The 27,008-nt window shown below is 49.4% G+C and overlaps 2 protein-coding genes across 25 annotated transcripts in view; one reads left to right on the forward strand and one right to left on the reverse strand.

The window, feature by feature from the left end:
• The window catches only part of CAPG (capping actin protein, gelsolin like), a 49,267-nt gene extending 39,755 nt beyond the window's left edge, over nucleotides 1-9,512 (forward strand). For all 9 annotated transcript variants that reach the window (XM_066377840.1, XM_066377839.1, XM_066377842.1 and 6 more), the window contains 9 exons: nucleotides 814-849; nucleotides 1,020-1,192; nucleotides 1,284-1,438; nucleotides 1,621-1,788; nucleotides 3,420-3,569; nucleotides 3,933-4,025; nucleotides 5,006-5,138; nucleotides 8,258-8,346; nucleotides 9,338-9,512. In XM_066377840.1, coding sequence (XP_066233937.1) covers nucleotides 827-849; nucleotides 1,020-1,192; nucleotides 1,284-1,438; nucleotides 1,621-1,788; nucleotides 3,420-3,569; nucleotides 3,933-4,025; nucleotides 5,006-5,138; nucleotides 8,258-8,346; nucleotides 9,338-9,403 — 1,050 coding nt within the window. In that variant the 5' untranslated portion in view covers nucleotides 814-826 and the 3' untranslated portion in view covers nucleotides 9,404-9,512. The remainder of the gene's footprint in view (nucleotides 1-813; nucleotides 850-1,019; nucleotides 1,193-1,283; nucleotides 1,439-1,620; nucleotides 1,789-3,419; nucleotides 3,570-3,932; nucleotides 4,026-5,005; nucleotides 5,139-8,257; nucleotides 8,347-9,337) is intronic.
• Nucleotides 9,513-11,931: 2,419 nt separating this feature from the next.
• The window catches only part of ELMOD3 (ELMO domain containing 3), a 35,504-nt gene continuing 20,427 nt past the window's right edge, over nucleotides 11,932-27,008 (reverse strand). For 14 of the 16 annotated variants that reach the window (XM_066377826.1, XM_066377811.1, XM_066377812.1 and 11 more), the window contains 3 exons: nucleotides 13,731-13,807; nucleotides 13,300-13,427; nucleotides 11,932-12,895 (listed from right to left, as the gene is read on the reverse strand). In XM_066377826.1, coding sequence (XP_066233923.1) covers nucleotides 12,693-12,895; nucleotides 13,300-13,427; nucleotides 13,731-13,807 — 408 coding nt within the window. In that variant the 3' untranslated portion in view covers nucleotides 11,932-12,692. Of the gene's footprint in view, nucleotides 12,896-13,299; nucleotides 13,428-13,730; nucleotides 13,808-26,384; nucleotides 26,557-27,008 lie in introns of those variants that run through there. The other 2 variants (XM_066377820.1, XM_066377825.1) reach the window with 2 other exon arrangements.

Genomic DNA, 27,008 nt, shown 5'->3' on the forward strand with positions numbered 1-27,008 from the left:
AATGATTTTCTCTGCTTTTTGTTTTCTATTCATTTCTTCTTTCATTTTTACAATTTTATTATTTTGAATTTATTTGCTTTTCCTACTTTTTTGTGGTGGTGGAAACTTAAGTAATTGATTTTAGACTTTTTTTTTTCAGAGACAGAGAGAGAGTCAGAGAGAAGGATAGATAGGGACAGACAGACAGGAAGGGAGAGAGATGAGAAGCATCAATCATCAGCTTTTCATTGGGACACCTTAGTTGTTCATTGATTGCTTCTCATGTGTGCCTTGACCACGGGCCTTCAGCAGACCGAGTAACCCCTTGCTTGAGCCAGCGACCTTGGGCCCAAGCTGGCGAGCTTTGCTCAAGCTGAAGACCTCAGGGGTCTCGAACCTGGGTCCTTCCGCATCCTAGTCCAATGCTCTATCCACTGCGCCACTACCTGGTCAGGTGATTTTAGACTTCTTTTAATATAAGCAGGTATTGTGTAGAGAGCTGTATTCCAGCCTCATGTGATGCCCAGAGTTACGGCTCTGGGAACAGAGACAGGTGTGGCAGAGAAGTCACAGCATGGAAGACACCTGGCCCAAGAGCCAGAGACCTGGTTTTCTCTAGCCACTCCCACCAGCTGTGTGACCCTGACCTTAGACACTCTGAGCTTCAGTTTCTTTGTGGGCAAAATGGAGCCAAGGATAATCTCTTGGACTCTTGGAGATGAAGTGTTGATGAATATGAAAGTACTTGGCCACCTGGAAGGGCCTCCCTAGACCAGTGTGAAGGGTAGTTGTCATGACATTTGAAATAATAATGGCTTTCTTCTGCCTTTCCAGATCTTGAAACAAAATGTACACACCCATCCCCCAGAGGTAGGCTGTGCACCCCATCCCCTTCCTCCCCGCCCTCCCTCCTTTCCAAGGCCTGCCTCTCCTCCCAGCACTCCTCTTCCCACACTGCAGTCCCCAGGCCTGCCTAGGTCTCTCTGCTGGAGGCCACTCCTCAGGGCCCTGGCCGCCGCCAACCCTCTCTCCTCCTGCAGTGGTTCTCCATTCTCGGCATCAGTGCAGGACCGCGGCCTGCACGTGTGGCGGGTGGAGAAGCTGAAGCCGGTGTCAGTGGCTCGTGAGAACCAGGGCATTTTCTTCTCGGGGGACTCCTACCTCGTGCTGCACAATGGCCCGGAAGAGCTCTCCCACCTGCACCTGTGGATAGGTGAGGGGAATCGGGGACAGACAAGGGGATCGGGGCCGCTGGGGCTGGCATGGGTCTCATGGGCCTGGCCTGCCCCCTTCCCCTGCCCCAGGCCAGCAGTCATCTCGTGATGAGCAAGGGGCCTGTGCCGTGCTGGCTGTGCACCTCAACAGCCTGCTGGGGGAGCGGCCTGTGCAGCACCGAGAGGTGCAGGGCAACGAGTCTGACCTCTTCATGAGCTACTTCCCGAGGGGCCTCAAGTACCAGGTCAGCCCACCTGCGGCTTCTCTCAGAGCCCTGCCTCCTTCCAGCTGGTCCTCACCCTGCAGAAGGCCCAGGTGCCCCCTGGGCTGGAGCCTCCCCACGTCTCTGCCTGTCTCCCAATGTGATGGGGTATGGAGGGTCCTGGGCTTCCACCAGCCCACTCAGGCTGGCGATCTGGGCTGCAGGAAGGCGGAGTGGAGTCAGCATTTCACAAGGCCTCCCCAGAGGCCGCCCCAGCTGCCGTCAGGAAACTCTACCAGGTGAAGGGGAAGAAGAACATCCGTGCCACAGAGCGGGCACTGAGCTGGGACAGCTTCAACACCGGGGACTGCTTCATCCTGGATCTAGGACAGGTGGGTTGGCAGGTGGGCCTGTGGTAGGCACCATCTTTTAAAAGGGCAGGGACCAGCCTGACCAGGCGGTGGCGCAGTGGATAGAGCATCGAACTGGGATGCGGAAGACCCAGGTTCAAGACCCCAAGGTCGCCAACTTGAGCGTGGGCTCATCTGGTTTGAGCAAAGCTCACCAGCTTGGACCAAGGTCACTGGCTCGAGCAAGGGGTTACTCGGTCTGCTGAAGGTCTGTGGTCAAGGCACATATGAGAAAGCAATCAATGAACAACTAAGGTGTCGCAACGTGCAACAAAAAACTAATGATTGATGCTTCTCATCTCTCTGCATTCCTTTCTGTCTGTTTCTATCTATCTCTCGCTCTGTCTCTGTAAAAAATAAAAAATTAAAAATTAAAAGGGCAGAGATCGCCTGACCTGTGGTGGTGCAGTGGATAAAGCATCTACCTGCTAACATTGAGGTCGCCGGTTTGAAACCCTCCCTGGGTTTGCCTGGTCAAGGCACATATCGGAGTTGATGCTCCCTGCTCCTCTCCTTCTCTTTCTCTCTCTCTTCTCTCTAAAATAAGTAAATAGAAAAAATAAAGTATCATTCAAAAGGGGGGGGGGGCAGGGACCAGGAGGCCAGAGAGAGGGAGAGAAGCTGAGAAGCTGTAAATCCATTCCAAGTGGGACTACTCCAGTCATTAGAAACATCCCCATATTCAGGACAGAAACCTTCTTCTGCTATCTAGCATTGCCTCTAACTCGGTAGCCTGAATGCTCCTTCTCTTAGGGCCATGGTGCCTCTGAGTCAGCTGCCTGGCAGACCATTCATTCATTTGTTCACTTGTCCTTTTGCTCAGTGAATCCGTGATGCCTGCTCTGAGCCAGTGTGGGGTCCAAGCATGACGGGCCTGGCCTGTCACTTGCTGTAATCCATGGCAGGACGTGATAAAGGCTCTAAGAGAGGCAATGACATGTGCCAGGGGAGCTTGGGCAGGGAGGGACTCAAACCTGGACCAAAGCCATTATCCCAGGAAGGTGCCATGTGAGTAGACCTTCATGGAGGGGAATGCCATGCCAGGTGAAAGGTTAGGTGAGCTGAGGCACTGAGCTGGGGAAGGGTATAGACATGCATGTTGACAGAAGGGACAGGTGCCATGGGATCGAAGATTGCTAAGGAGGGTGAGACTGAGGTCATGAGGAGATGTTTTCTGAGGAGTAGACCACATCTTATGGTGCCAAAGATTTGGGGGCAGGAAGGACTAGAAGCAGTGGGATGGAAGCAGGAGGATGAGCCCGGGAGAGGAGATGAAGGCTGTGCCTGGCGGGGGTGCAGGTAGGATGCTCAAGGATGGCATCCACCCATTCATCCATCCACTCATTCAGGAAACATTTTGTCCCTAAATATGTGCCAGTCTGTTTTAGCACTGGGCTACAGCAGTGAACAAAGCCAAGCAAAGCCCTCATGCCCTAAGACAGCTTACCTTCTAGTCAGGGGAGATGGATTATCCACAGGATAAAGATGCTGAAATATATGCTGGTTAGTGATGTGGAGAAAATAAAGCAGGAGGGAGAGGGGCTGGGCAGAGACATTGGCATCACCATTCTTGGAGAAGCCTCCTTTAGCCTGGGCCTCCTGCTTCTCCACAGAACATTTTCACCTGGTGTGGAGGCAAGTCCAACATCCTGGAGCGCAACAAGGCGCGCGACCTGGCCTTGGCCATCCGGGACAGTGAGCGGCAGGGCAAGGCCCAGGTGGAGATCGTCACCGATGGGGAGGAGCCTGCCGAGATGATACAGGTGGAAGGGACGTTGGGGTGGGTGCCCTCTGCTTGGAAGCTGCCCAGTGAGGCTGTGATCAGTTGGGGGCACGAGGGCATTCGTGGGAGGACTGAGTAGGTGGGGGGATATGTAGGACACCGCTTGGGCTGTCGCTAGCTCACAGCTTGCCTTGGTGTGATTCAGAGTAAAGTACCCCTGTGAGCGGAAGGGCTGGTGGCCTGGAAGCAGGGGGGCCTGGGCCCAGCTCTCACCTCTGCTGGGCGCCCTTGTGCAGGACAGCTTGCCTCAGCAGAGGCAGTGGCCCTGGGCATAATGGCTTGGAAAAGTCTGGGACAGGTGCCCAGGAATCCCTGGAAACCTGGTCTGCCTTGACTCCTGCAGGTCCTGGGCCCCAAGCCTGTTCTGAAGGAGGGTAATCCTGAGGAAGACCTCACAGCTGACCAGACTAATGCCCAGGCTGCGGCTCTATATAAGGTGGGCATTCTGGGCCTGCCTTGGAGGGGGACTGGTGCTCCAGGGGCTGAAGGGAGAGGAGAGAGCAGTGGGAAGTTTGGTCCGGGCATCGCAGTGGTTTACCCAGGGCTAGGGTGAGAGGAGGATGGAAGTGGGCAGATGTCAGGCCCTCCTGAGGAGATAAATGCTACTTTACTTCCGGCCCATTCTTGGAGAAGGAGATTTGAAGGAGATATTGAGCTTTACTTTTTGAATTCTTTGTATTTATTTGTAATGTGGAATCCACTTAATTCCCAAGTGGGTTTGGGGCCTTTGGGCTGCAGTGATGAGGGTGATGTGAGGGGTGGGGGCTGATGTCATAGCTTTCCTCCCTGTCCCCTGTCTGGTCCTAGAGCCTGGGAGTGGCTGGGGGCGGTGGTCAGGGAGGCAGCTTGTTCCTGGGACGGAGGTTAGGACTGTCTGTTGGGGGGAGGAGGGTGATCCAGCATTGCTCATCTGTTAACCTAAAAATATAAAGGTCTTTCAAACTGAGAGGCAACAAGCATTTCTTGAGATCAAAGGAATAGCTATTTGGGATACCCTGACTCAGGCAGAAGCCTAAATAGTGTTCTTTTTTTTTTTTTTTTTTTTTTTAGTTTTTTTTCTAAATAGTGTTCTGATTAGGAGACAAAGGCAATGGGTGTTTATGGGAAAGGGAAGGGAATCAGTTACATCAATAGAAGGCATTTCTGTTGTGCAGATAACATAGTGATGCTAATTATGGATGTTTTCAATTTTCAGTCTTTTAGTCATCAGTCCTGTGGTCATCTTATCTGCTTTCTTGTTATCTTTGCAAACAGTACTTTGAAACACTGTTGCTTAGGCTGAGTCCAAAGGTTATTTTGTCCTATTTAACATTCCAAAGGTTTGAGGTATATGTGCAAGGCAGTTCTGGGACCTCTCAGCTTCAGCTGCATGTTAAAGCGGCTGTGTTTCTATTATTCTGACACGTCATCCCCAAGGTCTCTGATGCCACTGGACAGATGAACCTGACTAAAGTGGCTGACTCTAGCCCCTTTGCCCTCGAGTTGCTGATACCCGATGACTGCTTTGTGCTGGACAATGGGCTCTGTGGCAAGATCTACATCTGGAAGGGTACGTGTGGCTTCCCCACTCCAGCCTGCCACCTGTGCCTGCTCTGATCCCAGCAGGCTTCCCGCTGGAGGGCTCAGCCTGCCTGGCAGCTTTCCGAGGACGGCTGCCCGGAGCTTGGATACTCCAGACCTGACTTCTAGGCTGAGGGTTTTCTCTTTTCTCTTCTCACCCCCTAAATTCTAGGCAAACATTCTGAAACTTTACCTACCTCCGAATTACCCGAGGGCTGAGGGCCTGTGGAAACAGATAGCTAGAAATCACCTCCCCCAACCCTGCACTGATTCACTAGGTCTGGGGCGAAGCCTGAGAATTTGCATATCTAACTGGCTTCCTGGACTGCTGACCCTGCTATTCTGCCTGGAGGTGTAGCAGACATTTTAGATTAATTGAACCTCACTTTATGCAGTGGGTAGTCAACTGGTAGAACTTGTTTTTCCAAGAGATTGTTTTGGTTGGACACAGAAACACTATTGTGCAGAAATCTGCTCCTTGGCCTGACTCTGAAATGTTGCAACGGAAGTGTCTGTGTGATGCTGGGCGCTTCGTGCCAGCTCTGCACTTGTCTTTTCCTGAGCATCTCTTACTTCCCTGACCAGATTATAAACTTCTTAAAAGCAGGAACCATAGCACCTCTGGTGTCTTGATGGTAACTAATATATTTGCTCAATAAATATTTGTGGGATCAACCAAGGCCAAGAGAAACCTCAGCCCCAGCCTGGTTAGGAAGATGGAGAGGGTTTGGTGTTCCCAGTATGGTTGCTACTGGGAAAGAATACTATTTCTTCAGGGGAGGGCCTGGAGTAGCAAGCAGCCTGCAGGTTTCTAAGAGTTAAAGCTGTGTGTGCGCGCGCCCGCGTGCACGCCCGCGGGCGCACCTACCCCCCCCAGGGGGCTGCCTTTTCCCTCCTACCACATAGTACCGTCTCAAGGAACCAATTCCAAGCATGGGGGGTGGGGTGGCTGCAGATGTCCATGGAAGTGTATTTAACCTCAATCCAAGAACCAAGCCATTTATTTATGAAAGAGAAACCAGAGGAGAAAAACAGGACACTTGGTCAAATCACAGGAAGGCTACTGTACGTTAATTTAGATACACAGTGGCCAACTGGATTTTATAGCCTAGTTGGTGTTGTTACCAAGCAAGGGCTTGCTGCCTGATACACATAGAAGCCAGTGCTATAGCACTCGCTTTTTTTTTTTTTTTTTTTTTTTTTTTTTGTATTTTTCTGAAGCTGGAAACGGGGAGAGACAGTCAGACAGACTCCCGCATGCGCCCGACCGGGATCCACCCAGCACACCCACCAGGGGCGAAGCCCTGCCCACCAGGGGGCGATGCTCTACCCCTCCAGGGCGTCGCTCTGCCCCGACCAGAGCCACTCTAGCGCCTGGGGCAGAGGCCAAGGAGCCATCCCCAGCGCCCGGGCCATTTTTGCTCCAATGGAGCCTTGGCTGCGGGAGGGGAAGAGAGAGACAGAGAGGAAGGAGGGTGGGGGGTGGAGAAGCAAATGGGCGCTTCTCCTATGTGCCCTGGCCGGGAATCGAACCCGGGTCCCCCGCACGCCAGGCCGACGCTCTACCGCTGAGCCAACCGGCCAGGGCCAGCACTCACTTTTGAGAAAAGAAAAAACTAGTGGAAGGTTGACCAGCAAGGAGACAGGAAGCAAGGCTCAAATCTGCTTCCCAGATTGAGCTGGGTGGAAAGGGGTCAGGGAAGAACAGTCTGGTATGCGGGCAGCTGGCGGGGCAGAGTTCAGTTGGAGGGCTTCAGCATTGGATCTTTCTGGACATCAGACCCTTCCATTCTGAAAGAATTCAGATCAAGTTCTGGCCAAGTCTCAGCTTTTTGGTTCCATGAGGTTGGGGGCAAAACTAAAACTTTGGTTCTGGGTGTTACTGAATGTCAAAATTCTCTTCTCTGTACATACTTTGGCTGCATGGCTTAACAATTTGTTTTGGTGATCCTGAAAACTCAGTTGCCAACTCAGGAGAGTGGATGACTGCAGTGTTTTTCTTTTATGTGCTCTTACTTGGCATAACTACTAGGCCTATGTTGGCTATCTGGCATTATGGGAATGAGACTGGAGTAAATCATGCTCTTTTGTCCTACTCAGTTGAACAAGAAGGCTTGGCAACTCAGTATCTTGTTAGAAATAGGACAAAGCCAGTTTGAGCTGGTCCTGCAGTTAGTGTTGATGAACCAAAATTCCACTCAGTGAATTTAAAGATCATGAGTCAGGCTGCATCCCATCCAGCAAACAGATGGCTGCTGAGAAGAGCTGTACAAAATGGGAGGCTGCTACAGGCAGAAAGAGAGTGAGACAAGGAGGTGAAAAGAGTGGGCTATTTCAGGCTAGGTCATCTTCCTGTAGGGAGAGGCAGGGGTCTTATCAGGAAGACTACCTCATCAGTGCTGACCAGGAAATTCCAGACCAATTGGTTTTAAAAATCCGCTCCTGGGAGAAGCTGAAACTGCAGTGAGGTTAGTTATTAAGTCTTGGTGGGTTTACCAACGAGTGATTCCATTTTGGGTCTCTTGTTTGTTTTTAGCACTGGAGAGCCAACCACAGTTCACCACATTGTTGCCCATTTTGTGTTAAAGGGACTGCTTACAGGAGATTGGATGACTGCAGTGTCTTCTCTTTTATGTGCTCTTAGTTGGCATAACTACTAGGCCTATGTTGGCTATCTGGCGTTATGGGAATGAGACTGGAGTAAATCATGCTCCTTTGTCCTACTCAGTTGAAGAAGAAGGCTTGGCAACAGGACAGTGGCAGGCTTCAGAAGAGAGGGGTCCTGGGCTGGGCCCGTAGCTCTTACATGGGACACCAGGAGAACGCTACTTCTCATGAATGTCCCAGGGGGCCCTGGTCTGAACCGAAGGTTCTGAGGCTTCGAGCAGACAGAAGAGCAGTTTTCATCTGTCTGGGAGGAGCTGCCAGCAGGGAGAAGCCCTAAGGGGCTGACTTCACACCTCCAACAAGCTCCTCGGCATTCTTAGCACCTCTTGGTCCATTTATGTTAAAAGCCAGCTATTCCTGGACCCCCTGAAATTTAAAGAAAAACAGTATGTGGGCTAGAAGGTTCCTCCTCTTTTGAAAAATCTCCTTCCTGTGATCCAGGGCGCAAAGCTAATGAGAAGGAGCGGCAGGCAGCCCTCCAAGTGGCTGAGGACTTCATCTCCCGCATGCGGTATGCTCCACACACTCAGGTGAGGAGACGCCCATGCCCCCAGCCCTTCTCGGGGGGCTCTTCCCATGGTCGCCTGGCCCTCAATCTGGACAAGGACAGGAATGCCTCCGGCAGTTAGGAACAACTCAGGCCTCCCTACCAGACCCACCCTGTGGGGAAGCCCTTCTTGATCCTTCAAAATTTAAAAGTACATATTATTTTCTTTTCTTTTTTTTTTTTTTTTTTTTTGTATTTTTCTGAAGCTGGAAGCGGAGAGAGACAGACAGACAGACTCCCGCATGCGCCCGACCGGATCCACCCGGCACGCCCACCAGGGGGCGACGCTCTGCCCACCAGGGGGTGATGCTCTGCCCCTCTGGGGCGTCCCTCTGTCGTGACCAGAGCCACTCTAGCGCCTGGGGCAGAGGCCAAGGAGCCATCCCCAGCACCCGGGCCATCTTTGCTCCAATGGAGCCTTGGCTGCGGGAGGGGAAGAGAGAGACAGAGAGGAAGGAGAGGGGGAGGGGTGGAGAAGCAGATGGGTGCTTCTCCTGTGTGCCCTGGCCGGGAATCGAACCCAGGACTTCTGCACGCCAGGCCGATGCTCTACCACTGAGCCAACCGGCCAGGGCCAAAAGTACATATACTATTTTCGAAGAAGATGTTGGTCAGCACTCCTCTGGGAGCCCAGAGAGCTGGTGTACCTTTGGACAGCTTGTGCACCTTCTCTGATCCATTGTCTCAAGACAGTCCCACATCTTCAGCATGGTGACTCCACAAGTCATTTTGAGGGGTGCTGATAGACTCATCTATAATTGGTGTATCTATCAAACTGCTCACCTGTTCCCTGGAAGCAGTCTGTTTTCCTCAGCCGTGCCCCCGTCATCTTCCTCACCTCGTCTATCTGAGGAGCGGCCCTGGCCTGGGCGCATGTGCCGGGCCCGGTGCCCAGCACCCCCTCCATGGCTCCGGCCTTCCCTGGCGGAGGCAGGGAAGGCAGCCTTGTAAGACCTCCCCTGCTGTCCCTGCAGGTGGAGATTCTGCCCCAGGGCCGCGAGAGTCCCATCTTCAAGCAATTCTTCAAGAACTGGAAGTGAGAGGCGTATCTCCCTGCACCCACCTCCTCGAGCTTGCTCTTCCTCCCACCGCCTGGGGCAGCCCGCGTGCCCCTGCAGATGTCAATAAAGGAGATGAGTGCTTTCCCCACTCTCCGCCTGCACTGCCTGCCCCCGGGCTCATTGCCTCTGCCCCATCTACTCACCTGGGCTCATTCCATGCTGGGGTGGAGTAGGGTCCAGGTGACAATTCCCCCTCTCTGAAGGGCCAGAGTTGGCTTTGTGTGATTAAGGCAGAGGGGCCAAGAGTCCCAGTGGGCCTGACAGGTACTTCAGTGAACCCAATAGTGAGGTGGCACAGCGCCAGGCCTTGGGATCACCTTCAGCAAGGGGTTCGGATCAGTCTCACGTTCCCAACTGGGAGAAGGTTGTAGCAACAGGCTGGGGATGCCTCTCCTGTCAAGCCAGTGTTTCCTCAGCTGCCCTGGTAAACCATTGCAAGGCAGCTTTCAAATGACTTGTTCACCATGCAAAAGGACAACTTTTCACTGCTGTGCAGAAGTCTGGCCTGTCACTTCGCAGGCACATTACATCACATATTACCAGGCTGATGAGCCCAGGGCCACAGTGGGGCTGCAGGAAAGGCACAACAGTCATGGGCTCTGGTCTTGTCCTGCCTCCATTTCAGCCCGGTCAAGTTGCTCTTCCTTGTCTAGACCTTCGTTCCTGCTCTTCTGTAATCGGGTGGTGGCTGGGATAGAGAAGAGGCTAGAGCAGGGGTCCCCAAACTACGGCCCGTGGGCCGCATGCGGCCCCCTGAGGCCATTTATCCGGCCCCCGCTGCATTCCAAAAGGGGCACCTCTTTCATTGGTGGTCAGTGAGACCACCGCAAAGCGCGGCGTCGCTCACGTACAGTACTACTTCTGGTGACGCGGGGTGCAAGCCTCACGGCTCTGGAAGCGCATCATATCACTTGTTACGGCTAGCAGTGACAAATACGGAACCGGACATTGACCAGCTCATTAGCCAAAAGCAGGCTCATAGTTCCCATTGAAATACTGGCCAGTTTGTTGATTTAAATTTACTTGTTCTTTATTTTAAATATTGTATTTGTTCCCATTTTTTTTTTTTTTACTTTAAAATAAGATATGTGCAGTGTGCAAAGGGATTTGTTCATAGTTTTTTTTATTTTATAGTCCGGCCCTCCCTCACAGTCTGAGGGACAGTGAACTGGCCCCCTGTGTAAAAAGTTTGGGGACCCCTGGGCTAGAGAGCTAAATAGGGGAGTGGAATTGCCCCAAAGCAGCTTCCTGGAGGGCATGGCCCAGGGGCAAGAGCAAGGTGGGGCTGTGTGGCTTTGGAGCTCTGATGTACTTGATTCTTGCATCCCAGATTCTGATCAAGTTCATCTTGTTGATTTTGTGCCAAGAAGTATCAAAATTCAGCTCCCTGCATGTCCATCCTTCTCTCTACATAGGGCTGGCTGGTCATCCACCAGCAGCCTACACAGAGCATATACCAGGGACGGCTTTTTGTTCGTTTAAGAACACTACTCTGCCATCTTTCCTGGAAGCTCCAGGGATGATTTTTAAAAGGCGGAGTAAGTAGGCTGTACCAAATCCTTGGTTCAAACATTTTTAGGGTTGTGAAGCATTTTCATTCCCCCATGAAGGGTTTCGGTGGCCTTTTGCTGCGACTGGAGACATCACACAGGGAGTGATGTGGGAAGAAAGGGCACCATAGGGGCCGCTGGCTTCCCCTCCAGCTAGGAGCCCCTTGCACGGTCAGGTCTGCTGTCTGCCCCCAAACAAGTGCCAGGAACCTGCAGGGTGGAACCACTGAGCCTGACACTCCAGAGGAGGCTGAGCTGCTGCCCCTCTGCATTCCAGCCCTGCTGATCTCCCTGCCCTCTGCTGGCCAGCTAAGTGCCCCGACTGAAGGAAGTGGAGTGGACCAAGGGTTAGTTCAGGGTGGGGAAACATGACACCAGCAATCTGCAAGGGCCATTTACCAGCACCACCCTTGAGGTATTCTGCTGACAGCAGTGACAAGTACCCTTCCATATCTGGTGGCCATGTGTCATCCCCACTTCTGTGATGGCCTTACCTCCACAGGGTCAGACAGACAGGCCTGCAGGGGCCAGACAGTGGTCTTCCGTGGCTCTGCCTGAGGGAGGACAGGACAGGAAAGCAGCATAGTGGGGCTCTCGCCTGCCCACCCCATCCCCAGCTCAGGATACCCTGGCCTGGAGGCCCTTTTGTGAATGGAGCAACAGGGCCAGCTTACCCAGAAGCAAATGCAGGAAAAACCCAGTGTGGATGCTTCGCACCAGTCAATCTTAACAAGAGCCAGGGTCACCTCACCCACCAGCCCGAGTGTGCAAGGGGTCTGAACCTGCACATGCAGGGTGGAAGTCACGAACTCTGGGGGCTTGGCCAGGGCAGAGCAACCTCTGCTGGAGCCGTGGCCAGGGCCTTCACCCAGTTTGAGTGCCTGGTTGTAGCAGGACCAAGGAACTACAGGGCCCAGAAGGTGCAGGGCTCATTTTGGAGGAAAACACGTGGAACCCTTAACCCAGAACAATTATTTAATAACTGTGGAGGTGTGCACTTCCTCCTTCCCTCAAGCAGGCTAGAAAACCACCTCTGAGGGGAACTGCAGCTCCCACGGAGGACGCCCAGCTGGTAGGCAGTTAGGATGGGCAGCAACGGAGACAGCTGAAGGCCCCGATCTGTATCAACAGTGGGTACAGACCAAGAGGAGAGTGGCTAAATGCGAGGCCCCAAACCCCAGGGGCCTGATGCTTCTGGACGGAGGAGAGGAAGGCCCGCCCAGCTGCCTCAGGCAGCTTGTTCTGGTTTATGCTGCCCCCTGTTGGCTGCTGCCACTGCTGCCTTCTCCCTTCAAATTGTAATTACTACATGCCCTGTTTGGTCCATCCTGTGACATCTGCAAGCCCTACTTGGGAACGTCCTTCAATGTGGGGGCATGTGGGACATCCAGATGGGGCTCTCCCACTACACAATCCATTCAGACTCTTTAAGGTGACCTGGAATCCAACTCGGCAAGCTGTAGCCCAACTGAGATTACAGCCAAGTTCTTGCTCTGGAGGCAGACATGTGGGGGGTCAAGTCTAACTTCCCTTGATGTCTCATAAGGAGGAGGACCTTTGGTTCCCCCGATGGGCCCAGCCTGGGAGCTTCCTACATCCCTCCTGCTGAGAGGGAAGCGGCTTGGCCCAGCCTGGGTGTTCCTGACACAGTCTGCAGTGGGCCCTCTGAGAGCCCCTGTGGCCCAGCCTGTAAATCCTGTAAGTCAGCCTCAGGTCGGTCAGTTCAGCCAAGTGCCTTCAGATGAGCGTGGCGGCAGGTCGCACACGCCTGTGAAGGTGAGCTCCTGGCAGTGAGGGGCTTGTGTCCTGTAGTGCTTCTGTGCTCCCAACAAGGAGGACTGTCCCTTTGATACTCTGGCCAAGTAGATCTCCAGGGTCTTGAGCAGCTGCCTTGGGCTCTTCTTGGCCAACACTTCCAAGTCTGAAACAGCACGGAAGAGCAAAAGGCTTGAGGGGCTTTCAACTGCACAGTCTGGGGCCTAGCAGCTCTAGAGAATACCCCCAACCTAGGTCCTAGGGAGAGAGGTGAAGGAGACTTCCCAGATGGGGAGCTCGCCAGAGATCACGGAACCAGAGTCACAGTGACTACACTGTACCTGTCCAGGACAACTGCAAACTTTGTCTAGTCCACTGTTGGTCCAGAAAATGTGATCACCACAGGTAGAAGGCAGAAGGGGAGGTGAGGGCGGAGGGGAAAGGAAAACTAGCAGGCTCCAGTGGGTGGGCTGGAAGGGAACTGCAGCCAAAAGCAGTCTACCACCCTGAGGTCCCTGAGCCAGGCACACTGGGAGGTCAGGAGCTGGGCCTCCCCAGAAGAAAGCACACCTTTGAGGACAAAGCCTGAGTCTGAGATGGTCTTCTGCTGCGTCTTCCAGATGTGAGCCAGGTGGAGGAAAGTGGCAGCATAGAAGCTGTTCACTACTGGGATCACCTTCTGCTGCCGGTTACACTCTCTGCAGGACAGGGAGGTGATCTGCTCAGCAGAGGACAAAAGCTGACACCGAGCGCCCTCCTGCTACTCGCCCAGGGGAACCATTGCCCAGGCAGCCTTTACAACTGAGGCTGGGCTAGGGAGGAAAGATGGGCTGGGAGAGGGGCACTGGTGCACGGGGACTTTGCCTAGTTCCCTGGAAGCCAGCAGGTAAGGAAGAAAGCTGGAGAGAAGGAAGCAGGGAGGGAGGGAAGCAGGCTCTGCTGGGTCACTCTAAGCAGCCGGCGGGGTTTCGAGGGGGCAGGTGAGCAGTGTGGGAACTCACCTGGAGAGGCATTCCTCCCTTAAGGCCTGGATTACAATGCAGGTGATATTCACGGACATCAAGCAGAAGGGGAATTGCTGGAATGGAAGTGGTACCAAGTCAGTGGTAACGCAGGTCTCGCCTTCCGTTTCCTGTCCTCCACAACATAGCCTGGCCTGCAGGCACTTACAACAGCCGTAGCCCAGAGGCAGCAGCGATATCATTGATGCTTACACTTAATTCGCACAATGATCTTCCTGTCTTTTATTTTATTTATTTATTTATTTATTCATTTTAGAGAGGAGAGGGAGAGACAGAGGGGGGGGGGGGAGGGGAGGAGCTGGAAGCATCAACTCCCATATGTGCCTTGACCAGGCAGCAACCTCAGCATTTCCAGGTCGACGCTTTATCCACTGCGCCACCATAGGTCAGGCTGATCTTCCTGTCTTACAGATGAGGATGCTGAGGTTCAGTGACCTTAAATAGCTTTCCTAAGGCGTGGAACCAGGATTCCAGCTGAGGTTAATTCACACCAAAGCTGGTTTGTATAACCTTTGGGAAAGTTCTCTGCCTCTTTAACATCCCGCCCCATTAGCTCTCCTTGGTCTTCAGTAGACCTATCATGCGCTGCCCATGGGCATGTAACCCCCTGGGGTTAGGATGAACACAAGAGGAGTAAGGCCCAGGCATCTAACTATATAGGTTCTTAAAATCTCCTCTCTTTTTCTGTAGGCTTCTGGTTATTTGACTGCTTATAAGCACTTCATCCAAAATCAGACAGAGGGGTAAGTAGGGAGAAAGTCAGTCTTGACTTTTGGCACGCCCCTGAGAAGTGGCAGCCTGGGGTCCAGCCAGGGCACTTCACTGATGGGCCTCAGAATCCCAAGCAGCCTACGTCAATGCTTTATTTTTTGGACAAACAAATTTCTATTTAATAACAAAAAACCAAGCAGCCTGACTGGTGCAGTAGATAGAGTGTTGACCTGGGGCACTGAAGTCCCCATTTCAAAACCCCGAGGTTGCCAGCTTGAGGATGAGATCATCGACATGATTTCAAGGTCACTGGCTTCCTCTATCTCATCAATAAAAACAAAAACAAACAAAAATAAACAAGTAAATGCAAAGCTTTTTGCAGGGATTTTGCAAACAGTACATGTTAGTTTCTACTGTTGCACATACATAAGGACATCCCCTAAGTGAGACACATAGATCAGTGTATTCCTTAGTTTAGAACACGAGTCAAAGTCTATTATCCCATTTACTTCTCCCAAGAAGAAAACTCATAACAAGATGTACTGTGCGGTCCTGTGTGGCATAACTAATCACATGTACATATTTAAATTTAAATTAATTGAAAATCAGGCTGACCAGGAAGTGACACAGTGGGTAGAGCATTGACCTGGGATGCTGAGGACCCAGGTTTGAATCCCCGAGATCACCAGTTTGAGCTTAGAGCAGGGTCGTCTCACTGGCTTGAGCGTGGGATCATAGACATGACCCCATGGTCGCTGGCTTGAGCCCAAAGGTCGCAGGCTTGACGCCCAAGGTAACTGGCTTGAGCAAGGAGTCAGTCATCAGCTTGAGGCCCCTGGTCAAGGCACATATGAGAAGCAATCAATGACCAACTAAAGTACTACAACTATGAGTTGATGCTTCTCGTCTCCTTTCCTGTCTGTCTGTCCCTGTCTGTCCCTCTCTCTCTTGCAAAAATAATAATATTAATTAATTGACAATTAGGTAAGATTTCAAGGATGTCTTTAGTCATCCTAGCAGTATTTCAAGTGCTCAACAGCAACAGCTTAGCTGCTGTAGTGGACACTGCAGATCTAGAACATGTCCGTCACTGCAGAAGGCTGTATGTGACAGCACTGTCTGAACTGTAGAGGATCTTCAGGCTCCACAAAAATTTTTTTCAGGGTCTCCCATGACACCTGGATTCCATCCAGATCTTGGCCTTGCCACCTGCTAGCTGTGTCCTTTGAAAGGTCGCCCAAACTCTGAGACTCAGCTTCCTATCTCTCAAAATCAAAAAGGAAATAAACTTTGAGTTAACACTGCAGGCCTGAGACTGCTGTCCTTAGATAGGCCTGCTTCAAAGGCTAGCCTTGGCTAGCATCTGGGAACTCGGATTTCTAGTTTCCTACCATTCTCTCAGGAGGACTCGCTGTGCCTAAACTCTTTTTTTTAAAGATTTTATTTATTCATTTTAGAGAGAGAGAGAGAAAAGGGGAGGAGCAGGAAGCATCAACTCCCATATGTGACTGACCAGGCAAGCCCTGGGTTTTGAACCAGCAACCTCAGCGTTCCAGGTCGAAGCTTTATCCACTGTGCCATAACAAGTCAGGCAAAACTCTTTGTGCAAATAATATGGTGTATGCGCAATACCTGCTTTCCCTCTATGATTCTGGAATCCTGGTGTGTGCTAGACAGATGGGGCCTGCATGACCAGCCCCCAGTAAAAACCTTAGCTACAATGAGCTCCCCTGCTTGGCACCATTCCATTTGCTGGACAATCCGATGCTGGAGGAATTAAGTATGTCCTGTGTGATTCCACTGGGAAGAGACTCTTGGAAGCTTGCACCTGGTTTCCTATGGATTCTGTCCCATGCACTTCTTCCCTCTGGCTGTACTAGGTCATAGCTGAGTACAACTACCTGCCAGCCAAGCCCTGAGAGTCCTCCCTGTGACTCACAGAACGTGGGGATTCCAGGGACTCCTGCACAAGTGCCATGCTGGGTGGAGTCAAGACACTAAACATTACAAAAATTCTACGAGATAGGTTTAATTATCTATGGTTTACATTTTCTACTAACCCACAAGCTATCTTACAGTTCCTCTAAGGCAGGCGTCCCCAAACTATGGCCCGCGGGCTGCATGCGGCCCCTGAGGCCATTTATCCAGCCCCCCACCGCACTTCTGGAAGGGGCACCTCTTTCATTGGTGGTCAGTGAGAGGAGCACTGTATGTGGCGGCTTTCCAACAGTCTGAGGGACTGTGAACTAGCCCCCTGTGTAGAAAGTTTGGGGACCTCTGCTCTAAGGAGTTGCTCTAATTTACATCACATATGCAAAATATTAAGCACAGCACCAGCTTAAGTAGGTGCTAACAAATGTTCATAATTATTATTTTTTGCCTCAATGTGTGTGGCTGAGGTCAGCAGCACTGCATTTTACCTTCATGTACTGTCTATTTAATTATCATAATACCTGCATAATATCACCCCCTTCCCTTTTTCAGTCTAAAAATAAATATGGGAACAAGAATATGGTAGCAACATAATTAACAGAAGACTTAAACCTGGTGTTTATTCACAGAAACATTCTTTTGAAGCCTATAATTAAAAAGCAGCGAAGCCTGACCTGTGGTGGTGCAGTGGATAAAGCGTCAACCTGGAAACACTGAGGTTGCCGGTTCAAAACCCTGGCTTGCCTGGTCAAGGCACATATGGGAGTTGATGCTTCCTGCTCCTCCCCCTTCTCTCTCTCTCTCTTTCTCTCTCTCCCCCCCCCTAAAATGAATAAATAAATAAAAATTAAAAGAAAAAAAGGCAGCGAAAAACTAATTCAGATCTAAATGTCCCCTTTCCTTCAACAGTTCTCTGGAATCTGAAAAGTGTCCCTTTGAGCTAACATACTATGCTGAGGCTGTGTTTAGGGAACTGACTGACAGCAGAGGAAACCAGACCTGGACATTTTTGAGTTGCCATTTAAAATTTCACTTCTCTATGCCTCACGTTTGGGCTTAAAACACCTCTGAATACTGAAGAGGAAGACCAGGTAGTCTTTGGTAGCTACACGGACATGGCCCCACCCCTGGAGAGTCCCATTCAGTAGTTCTGGGAAGGGTCCTGGGCATTGGCACCCAGCCCCAGGTGCCTCTGGAGTGTGTTGCCGGCTGAGAACCACTGCTGCAAGAGGCCCGACCGTTAGCAGTCAGGAAATGCGGGTCCCAGGCCCAGCTTTGTTCAGAAATACTTTACTTCTCTGGTCCTCATATTCCTTCCCTGTGAAAAGGAGATTTAAAACGATTATCTCTGCCCTACCTCTTCGCAGACTTGTCATGTGATGGAATGAACTAATGGATGGAGACTGCAGGAAGGCTATACACATCGTTGTGTGAGTAAGTACCACGATAAGGTGCTTCCTTGCATGCCCGCGGCTAGTTCAACGTGGCTGCATCCCAGTGTGGCCGCTGCAGTGCTCCCTCTCAGGATGGCATGGGCTAAGCCCTTCCACACTGCCCAGACTCATGGGGGCCCTGGGGCACCCTAGCATTTTAGGCTTTGCTCAATTCCCCTGTAGCGGGCTGCACCCCAACCTGAGACTTCAGTCTCCGGGGAAGAGGACTAGGCCTGCTGCTGGGGACTGCACCCCTGGCTGCTGCTCTGATCTCACACGTGCCTCCAGGAACTCTGTTTTCAAGATTCATAAGCTCGCCCTGGCTGGTTGGCTCAGTGGTAGAGGGACGGCCTGGTGTGTGGAAGTCCCGGGTTCGATTCCTGGCCAGGGCACACAGGAGAAGCGCCCATCTGCTTCTCCACCCCTCCCCCTCTCCTTCCTCTCTGTCTCTCTCTTCCCCTCCCGCAGTCAAGGCTCCATTGGAGCAAAGTTGGCCCAGGCGCTGAGGATGACTCCATGGCCTCCGTCTCAGGCGCTAGAATGGCTCCAGCTGCAATGAAGCAACACCCCAGATGGGCAGAGCATCGCCTCCTGGTGGGCGTGCCAGGTGGATCCTGGTCAGGCGCCTCCCTGCTTCTCATTTCAGAAAAATACCAAAAAAAAAAAGAAAAAGATTCATAAGCTCTTGAGATCAAGTTTTACTTTAAAACCTTGGTATTACTAATAGTTCAAGAAATTATAATTTTTAAAAAGCTGGAGAGGAATCTTAGAATTACCATATTTCCCCATGTATAAGATGCACCTTAATTTTGGAGCCTGAAATTTGAAAAAAAAAATTATATAAAGTCATTGAACTCAAGTTTTATTCATCATAAAATTCATACAACTCCTCATCACTGTCAAAACTTCTATCTATTAGCTTGTCCTCATCTGTGTCTGATGACGAATCACTGTCTTCAACAATTAGCACAAAAACAAGCGCAGAAAAGCGGGAAATTGAAGTAAAAACATCTACAACCACTGTATAAGATGCACCCAGTTTTTAGACCCCAAATTTCCCCCAAAAATGTGCGTTTTACACATGGGGAAATACGGTACTTAGGCCAAATCCCTTATTTCCTAAAAGAGCAAATTGAGGCTCAGAGAGGTTCAGAGACTTGCTTCAAATCACAGCGAAACAATAATACTGCAGATGGAACTAGCACCCAGCTTCCTGCCGCCTAGGTCAGTCCTCTTATTTTATTAAACCACTGTTCCTTCAAATGTTCTCACTTGCATATTGTGGAATAAAGGTAAGTCCCAGTACATTCCACAAAGGCTAGCAAGCAAAGGATAAGTAGCAGATTGGTCAAAGTGGTCAGGCGGGTCCGTGAAGATCAAGTACCCAGAGCTTCCTCTCTTATCTGCTGTCCCTCCGCCTGGGACGCTCCCCCGTGGGTGTTTGCGTGGTTCATGACCTCTCCTCATCCAAGGCCGTCCTTGTGGACAGATGAGAGATTCTGAGCCGGCAATAAACCTCTGCCCTGGCTTCCCTATTTCTGTAGGGAGCTCTTACACATCTTTCTAAATCACAAGGAGGGAGAAACTGAGAATAGAGAGGATTTGAAAGCGTTAGCTGTGGGACCTCGGGAGAGCCATTTCTCCCCTGGGTCTCCATTCCCCTACCTCTAAAACGAGGGCCAGACCAGCAACTGCCGAGGTACTCCTCAGCCCCTGGAACTCCGCAGTAACAAAGCAAGAGACCGCACTGTTCTGTAAGCCAAGTGTGCAGTTCTCAAACCTGACCCAGACGTCACCTCTCTGAAACACGATGGCCACGGAATACACCCACATTCTCAGCTGGCCGGGTCCTGATCTGTCTCAAGATCGGACACTCATGAAGTCCCACTCCTGCCTCCTTCAGCATTTCCCAGAATACACAGGCACATGTGAAGCCTTATAATTTAATGAGTGTTTTCCCCAAAAGACACAGATATACAGTAAACATTAGAAATGAAAAACTGCCCGGGTGACAGGAACTGCAGGGTTATTTGTTTTAATGGTTGTGTCTGTGTGTTCACTCAGTACTCAAACAGATATGTATTTGATTTAAAAAACATAAGATATATTTATGTATGTATTACACATAAGATATAAAAATGTATTTTTAGTCATGGAAATCAAAACTAACTTTGATAGCTAACACTCAATGACTAGTGTTCTTGGCACTTTACATATATAGCTTACCTTCAACCTAGAGTCATTTCATAGGGTTGGAATTATGTTCACATGTTACAAAGGAAAAAACTGAGGTCCTGAAAATTAAGGTGTACTATGGCTGACATGTTCTGCAGCGTAGGCCTAACTTGAGCCTTCTGGATGCAATGATCTGATTAAAATGCTGCCGCCTGACCTCAGCCAACAGCTCCCAGGCTCCTCTCCACCAGGCAGCACATGCCAGCTTCCTGTTAGTGTGAAGGGCAACTGAAGACCTCTCCCGTCAGAGCCGGGGTGAACCAGTGACACACACACAGAACAATCTCTGTCCACTGAGACGGCCTAGAAGCATGTGATTGAAGAGCAGTGAGAAGGCCGAGTGCTCAGGTCCTGGTTTCTAAGTATCATTCTCTGATTAAAGGAACAAGAACCCTTGGAGAAAGGGTTGCCTCCAGGGCTTGCACTTATTCAGGGAAAATACAAGATGAAACTGGATCATCTTTTAGTGTCTAGAAAGTAAAAGTTCTCAAAGAAGGATAGGGCATGTTGAAAGGGCACAGGTGCCACCCTGAAAGAACTCTTAAAATGGCCAAAGATGGAACAATTTGAGCAACAAAATTAATGATAATGTTGGCTTTTAACTAATAAACTAAAATATACATCCATGAGTCCACAGTGATATAAAAAGTAACTGAATAAATAGAAGAACACAATTATTTCTTTTTTTTTTTTTTGCATTTTTCTGAAGCTGGAAACAGGAGAGACAGTCAGACAGACTCCTGCATGCGCCCGACTGGGATCCACCCGGCACGCCCACCAGGGGCGACGCTCTGCCCACCAGGGGGCGATGCTCTGCCCATCCTGGGTGTCGCCATGTTGCGACCAGAGCCACTCTAGCGCCTGGGGCAGAGGCAAAGGAGCCATCCCCAGCGCCCGGGCCATCTTTGCTCCAGTGGAGCCTTGGCTGCGGGAGGGGAAGAGAGAGACAGAGAGGAAGGCGCGGCGGAGGGGTGGAGAAGCATATGGGCGCTTCTCCTGTGTGCCCTGGCCGGGAATCGAACCCGGGTCCTCCGCACGCTAGGCCGACGCTCTACCGCTGAGCCAACCGGCCAGGGCAGAAGAACACAATTATTTCTTACAAAATGTGGGAGGAATGAAGGAAACAGAAAATCACCACTAGAACAATTTGAGGAGAAACAGCATATTTGCACAGTCTCAAAGTATCTTCCTCAACGTAGTTATTAATGACAAAGGGAGAAATAGTAACTTTACAGCAGATGTCACCTTAACCACATGATCAAGGGGAGCCTCACCAGTAGTAAGGCATGTTGACATAATGTGCTCCTGATATGACACAAGGAGGAGGGCACACCACCTCTGTGGTATTCTTACCGAGAATGCAACACCGCAATCTAAAGTTTATATGGCAAACTGGCCCTCCAGCGTGCTCTTACTTTTCCATTACAGTTGACGGCCATTCTATCTCTCCAGATGCTCACACTAAACATCACCATTGACTCCTCTCTTTTTGTTACAACCATGTCCAATCCATCAGAAAAACCCATAGGCTCGAGAGTCTACATCTGGTATGTGACCATATCACACCACTTCCTCTGAGAATACCCTGCTCCAAACCACTACCATCTCTAACTTGATTAGAAAACCCTAGGACAGCAATTTTCAACCTTTCTCACCTCATACCACACATAAACTAGTTACTAAAATTCTGTGGAAAAAAACAGGTATAATTTTGATTCCTTCACACCAGCTGCTGTCATTTTATTTTTTAAGTAAGAGGAGGGGAGGTAGAGAAACAGACTTCTGCATGTGCTGCGACCCGTATCAACCAGCCCCCCCCCTCCACAGCCAATGTTCAAATCAGCAGAGCTATCCTCACTGCCTGGGGCAGATGCTTGAACCAACGGAGCCACTGGCTGTGGGAGGGGAAGAGAGAGAGAAGGGGGAGGGAGGCGGGGAGAAGCAGACAGTTGCTTCTCCTGTGTGACCCGACTGGGGACCGAACCCAGGATGTCCACATGGTGGGCTGATGCTCTATCCACTGAGCAAACCAGCCAGGGCCTGTTGCCATTTTTTTACTTGACAACATAAGGGAAAAGAGGTCAGTGCCTCCAAATCTAAATAGTCAGGTATTGCATGTTTTAAAAAATTCTTACGGCCCATCAGTTGAAAATCACTGCTCTAGACTAGTCCCAACTTGGCAGCTTATAGGATCCACTGAAAACTTTCAAGTTGGATCATGTACACCAGGCTGCTGAAAATCCTCATTTTACTCAGAGTAAAATCAAACATCTTTATACCTACCAGGCACTGTGCCATCTGGTCTGTTACCCTCTGATCTCCTTCCCCACTGCCCTCCCATCCTCTGCTCCAGCTGCTGCCGTGCTATTCCCCCCTGTGTTGCACACACTCTCCTGGACCCAGTGCCATAGCTCAGTGGTCCTCAACCTTTTTTGGGCCACAGACTGGTTTAATGTCAGAAAATATTTTCATGGACCGGCCTTTAGGGTGGGACGGATAAATGCACAAAATAAAATTATGCGACTGGCGTAAAAACTGTGGTATTTTTAAATATAATTGTTGAACTTACGAGACAAGCATCAAGAGTGAGTCTTAGATGAATTTAACAGAGGGACTCTGGTCATTTTAAAAAAATAAAACATCGTTCAGACTTAAATAAAACGGAAATAATGTAAGTTATTTATTTTTTCTCTGAGGACTGGTACCAAATGGCCCATGGACGGGTACCGGCCCACGGCCCAGGGGTTGGGGACCACTGCCATAGCTGCTCCCTCCATGTTCAGTGCTGTTCCCCCAGATCCAGCTTGGCTAACAGCCTCACCTCTTCAAGGCTGAGTTTAAGTCTTGCCCTCTTGGGAGGGCAACCTTGACCACCTGATACAACTCTAGAACCCACTCCCCAAACCTTATCCTACTGGTGCTTTTTAAATTTTTTTTGTATTTTTCTGAAGTTGGAAACGGGGAGGCAGTCAGACAGACTCCCACTTGCACCCGACCGGGATCCACCTGGCATTCCCACCATGGGGCGATGCTCTGCCCATCTTGGGGCGTTGCTCTGCCACAATCAGAGCCATTCTAGCGCCTGAGGCAGAGGCCAGAGCCATCCTCAGCGCCCGGGCCAACTCTGCTCCAATGGAGCCTCGGCTGCAGGAGGGGAAGAGAGAGACAGAGAGGAAGGAGGGGGGGAGGGGTGGAGAAGCAGATGGGCACTTCTCCTGTGTGCCCTGGCCGGGAATTGAACCCAGGACTCCTGCACGCCAGGCTGACACTCTACCACTGAGCCAACGGGCCAGGGCTCCTACTGGTGCTTTTTCCTCAGCACTCATCTTCTAACACATCCTATAACACTGGGGAACAATTTTTTTTTCATTTTCTGTTGCATGCGGTTTTAGAACTGTTTCTATATATTTCTGCATCGCTGATTCCAAATCTGAAATGTTTTTTGGTGCATGCTCTAGTTTTTATGCAATTTTAATTAATTTTTGTTACAGTTAATGACATGTATTGGTTTTTAAATTGGAGTTAAAGGGCCACAACTCTTGGATTGAACATAACCACAAGGCAATTAATGTTTTACAAACATCACTTTTACATAATTGTAGTATTTAAATGTAAAAAATTATCTGATAAAAACACCCTCTTATTTTGTCTTAAGATTGAATCATGGCTTCTTCGAGTAGACGTAAATATAAGAATAGTCCTGACACCTTCTGTTATACATGTGGCTGTTACACACTTCAACGTCAAAGGCGCAATATTTCATCATTTGTGACACGTGCATATATTGCCTATTTTCAAGTTCCCCTTGGCGATCAAGACAAGAATTGGACTCCTCATATTGTGCGTCATAATCGTGAGGAAATGCTTCGTGACTGGACAAAAGGAAAACACAAAGGAATGCCTTTTGGTATTCCCATGGTTTGGCGTGAACCTAAGGACCACAGCAGTGACTGTTATTTCTGTCTGATCCATACAAAGGGCATCAGCAAGAAAAAACGGCATATGATCGCATATCCTAATATTCCTTCAGCAATACGACCTATCCCACACTCTGAGACATTCCCGGTTCCAGTTTTCAATGGTTTTATTTCTTCTAAGGATGAAGAAAGTGAACATGGTGATCAAGTGTATTTTGATAAGATGCATGAGGAAATGGTTGTAGAATCTGAAGAGTCTTCTTCTGATGTCAAGCAGTCATTAACCCTTCAGCAGTTTAGCCAACCCGAATTGAATGACTTAGTAAGAGATTTGGGCCTATCAAAGAAAGCAGCTGAATTATTAGCCTCTAGGCTTCAAGAAAATAATGTATTTCACCGGTCAGCTAAAGTATCCCAATTCAGGAAGCGTAAACAAATTTTTATGGACTTTTTTTCTGAATACAAAACAAACACTTTGTTTACTGTCATGATATCAGTAGTCTTCTCAGCCAGCTAGGTGTTACCACTTACAGTCCAACAGAATGGCGGCTATTTCTTGACAGCTCTAAACGGAGTCTGAAATGTGTTCTTCTACACAATGGTAATGTTTATGCAGCGGTTCCAACTGGTTATTCAGCTCATCTGTGAGAAGATTATAATAACATAAAAATTGTCCTCGAGCCCTGGCCGGTTGGCTCAGTGGTAGAGCGTGCAGGAGTCCCGGGTTTGATTCTCAGCCAGGGTACAACAGGAGAAGCGCCCATCTGCTTCTCCACCCCTCCCCCTCTCCTTCCTCTCTGTCTCTCTCTTCCCCTCCCGCAGCCAAGGCTCCACTGGAGTAAAGTTGGCCTGGGCACTGAGGATGGCTCCATGACCTCTGCCTCAGGTGCTAGAATGGCCCTGGTTGCAACAGAACAACACCCCAGATGGGTAGAGCATTGCCCCCTGGTGGGCATGCCGGGTGGATCCTGGTTGGGCACATGCGGGAGTCTGTCTGACTACCTCCCCGTTTCCAACTTCAGAAAAATACCAAAAAAAATAAAAAAATTGTCCTTGACTTTCTGAAGTATGAGGAGCATAACTGGATCATTTGTGTGGATCTTAAAATGGTAAATTTCCTGCTAGGACAACTGAGAGGTTTGTTTGTTTGTTTGTTTTGTTTTTTACAGAGACAGAGAATCAGAATGAGGGATAGACAGAGACAGGAATGCAGAGAGATGAGAAGCATCAATCATCAGTTTTTTGTTGCGACACCTTAGTTGTTCATTGATTGCTTTCTCATATGTGCCTTGGCCGTGGGCCTTCAGCAGACCAAGTAACCCCTTGCTTGAGCCAGCGACCTTGGGCTCAAGCTGATGACTTCAGGGTCTTGAACCTGGGTCCTCCGCATCCCAGTCTGACGTTCTATCCACTGCGCCACCACCTGGTCAGGCAACAGAGAGGTTTCACGAAGTATCCTTGCTTTCTGTGTTTGTGGGACAGCTGAGCTTGGGAGAAACACTGGACACAGAAGGAGTGGCCAAAACATGAAGCTCTGGAAGTAGGGATGCAAAATATTGTGAATGATCCTGTAGTTAATCAAGACAGGATCATTTTTCCCTCATTTCACATCAAACTTGGCTTAATGAAGTAGTTTGTTCAGGCTTTGAATACAGAAACTAAATGCTTTCAACATATTATTTCTGCTTTTCCTGCCTTGTCTTTCGAGAAAATAAAAGCAGGTGTATTTGATGGAACTCAAATTCGAACCCTCATATGTGACGAAGAATTTGCCAGGAAGATGAATAAGGAGGAGAAAGCAGCATGACAGTCTTTTGTGGCAGTTACAAAGAACTTCCTTGGCAACAAAAAAGCAGAAAACTATGAACTTCTGGTTCGAAGGATGCTGTTGGCTTTCTGCGACATTGGATGTAACATGAGCATTAAGATTCACTTCCTGAACAGTCACCCTGATAAGTTTCTCGAAAATCTTGGAGCTGTTAGTGATGAGCAAACTACTGCTGAAGCATCAAACGAGATTGTCCTCAACAAGTACACAACGCAAGAGCTACAAATGCAAATTTTTGCCTGAATAGAATTTAAAGAAGTTTTGTGCAAATTTTATGATTAAAATAAGTGTTTTAATATGTTCTATTTTGAAATTGTAGACAAATTCTGATGCAATCATATCTTTTAGAGTATTAGTGTATTTACTGCATTATATAAATTATTATATTTTCACAAAGATGATGCCCAAGAAGACATTTTACTTCATTTGTTAAACTAAATGTTGAAAATTTTACAATAAGATGAAAACCTAAAATCTTGAATTGTAAAAAAACTGTAGCTTACAGAGAAAAACTAATGTCAGATTTGAGATCAGCACACTCGAATTAGGTAAGAACAAGCGTCTTTGTGGATGCAACAGAAATTTTGTTCCCCAGTGTGATGTCTGTATTATGCTTACTGTCTTATCTTCTCTGCTAGAAGGATTGTGGTCTGTTTTTCTCACTGATGTCATCTCAAGCATCAAGAATAATTAGCACAGAGGATGCTGAGAAAATATTTGTTTAGTGAAGGAATTCCAGGTCCACAAATCTGGGATAGACGAATGGCAAGAAACAGGTCAAATTTGTTTTCTAAAATAGAAGGACTACTACTTTTACTAACTGGGAAAACCATTAAACCCAACCCAAAGAGTAGACTGAGGGCCACAGAAGCTACTATATCCTATCTGTAAACCCGTGTATTGCCTGACCCTTGGAGGCAAACCTTCTCTGGGTACACAAAGGCTAGCTCCTCCTTAGACTCAGGGAGTTGGAGGGTGGTGAACTGAAACACTAACATCATAATTGTGCCTAGTGCTTTTGTACGTTATATAATTTAATTTCCCCAACTATCCGGCTGAACTTTCTATGATTTCCATTTTACGGATGTGGAAACCAAGGCTCTGGGGAACTGAGGCAATGCTTGAGACCCATGCTAATGAGTGGCAGGGCTCAGAGTCCAGCCCTGATGAGGAAGTTCACTCCTGGTTTGCCTCAGCTGTC

This window comes from Saccopteryx leptura, chromosome 3 (genome assembly GCF_036850995.1).
Source record: "Saccopteryx leptura isolate mSacLep1 chromosome 3, mSacLep1_pri_phased_curated, whole genome shotgun sequence".
In the NCBI taxonomy this organism is placed as follows: domain Eukaryota; kingdom Metazoa; phylum Chordata; class Mammalia; order Chiroptera; family Emballonuridae; genus Saccopteryx; species Saccopteryx leptura.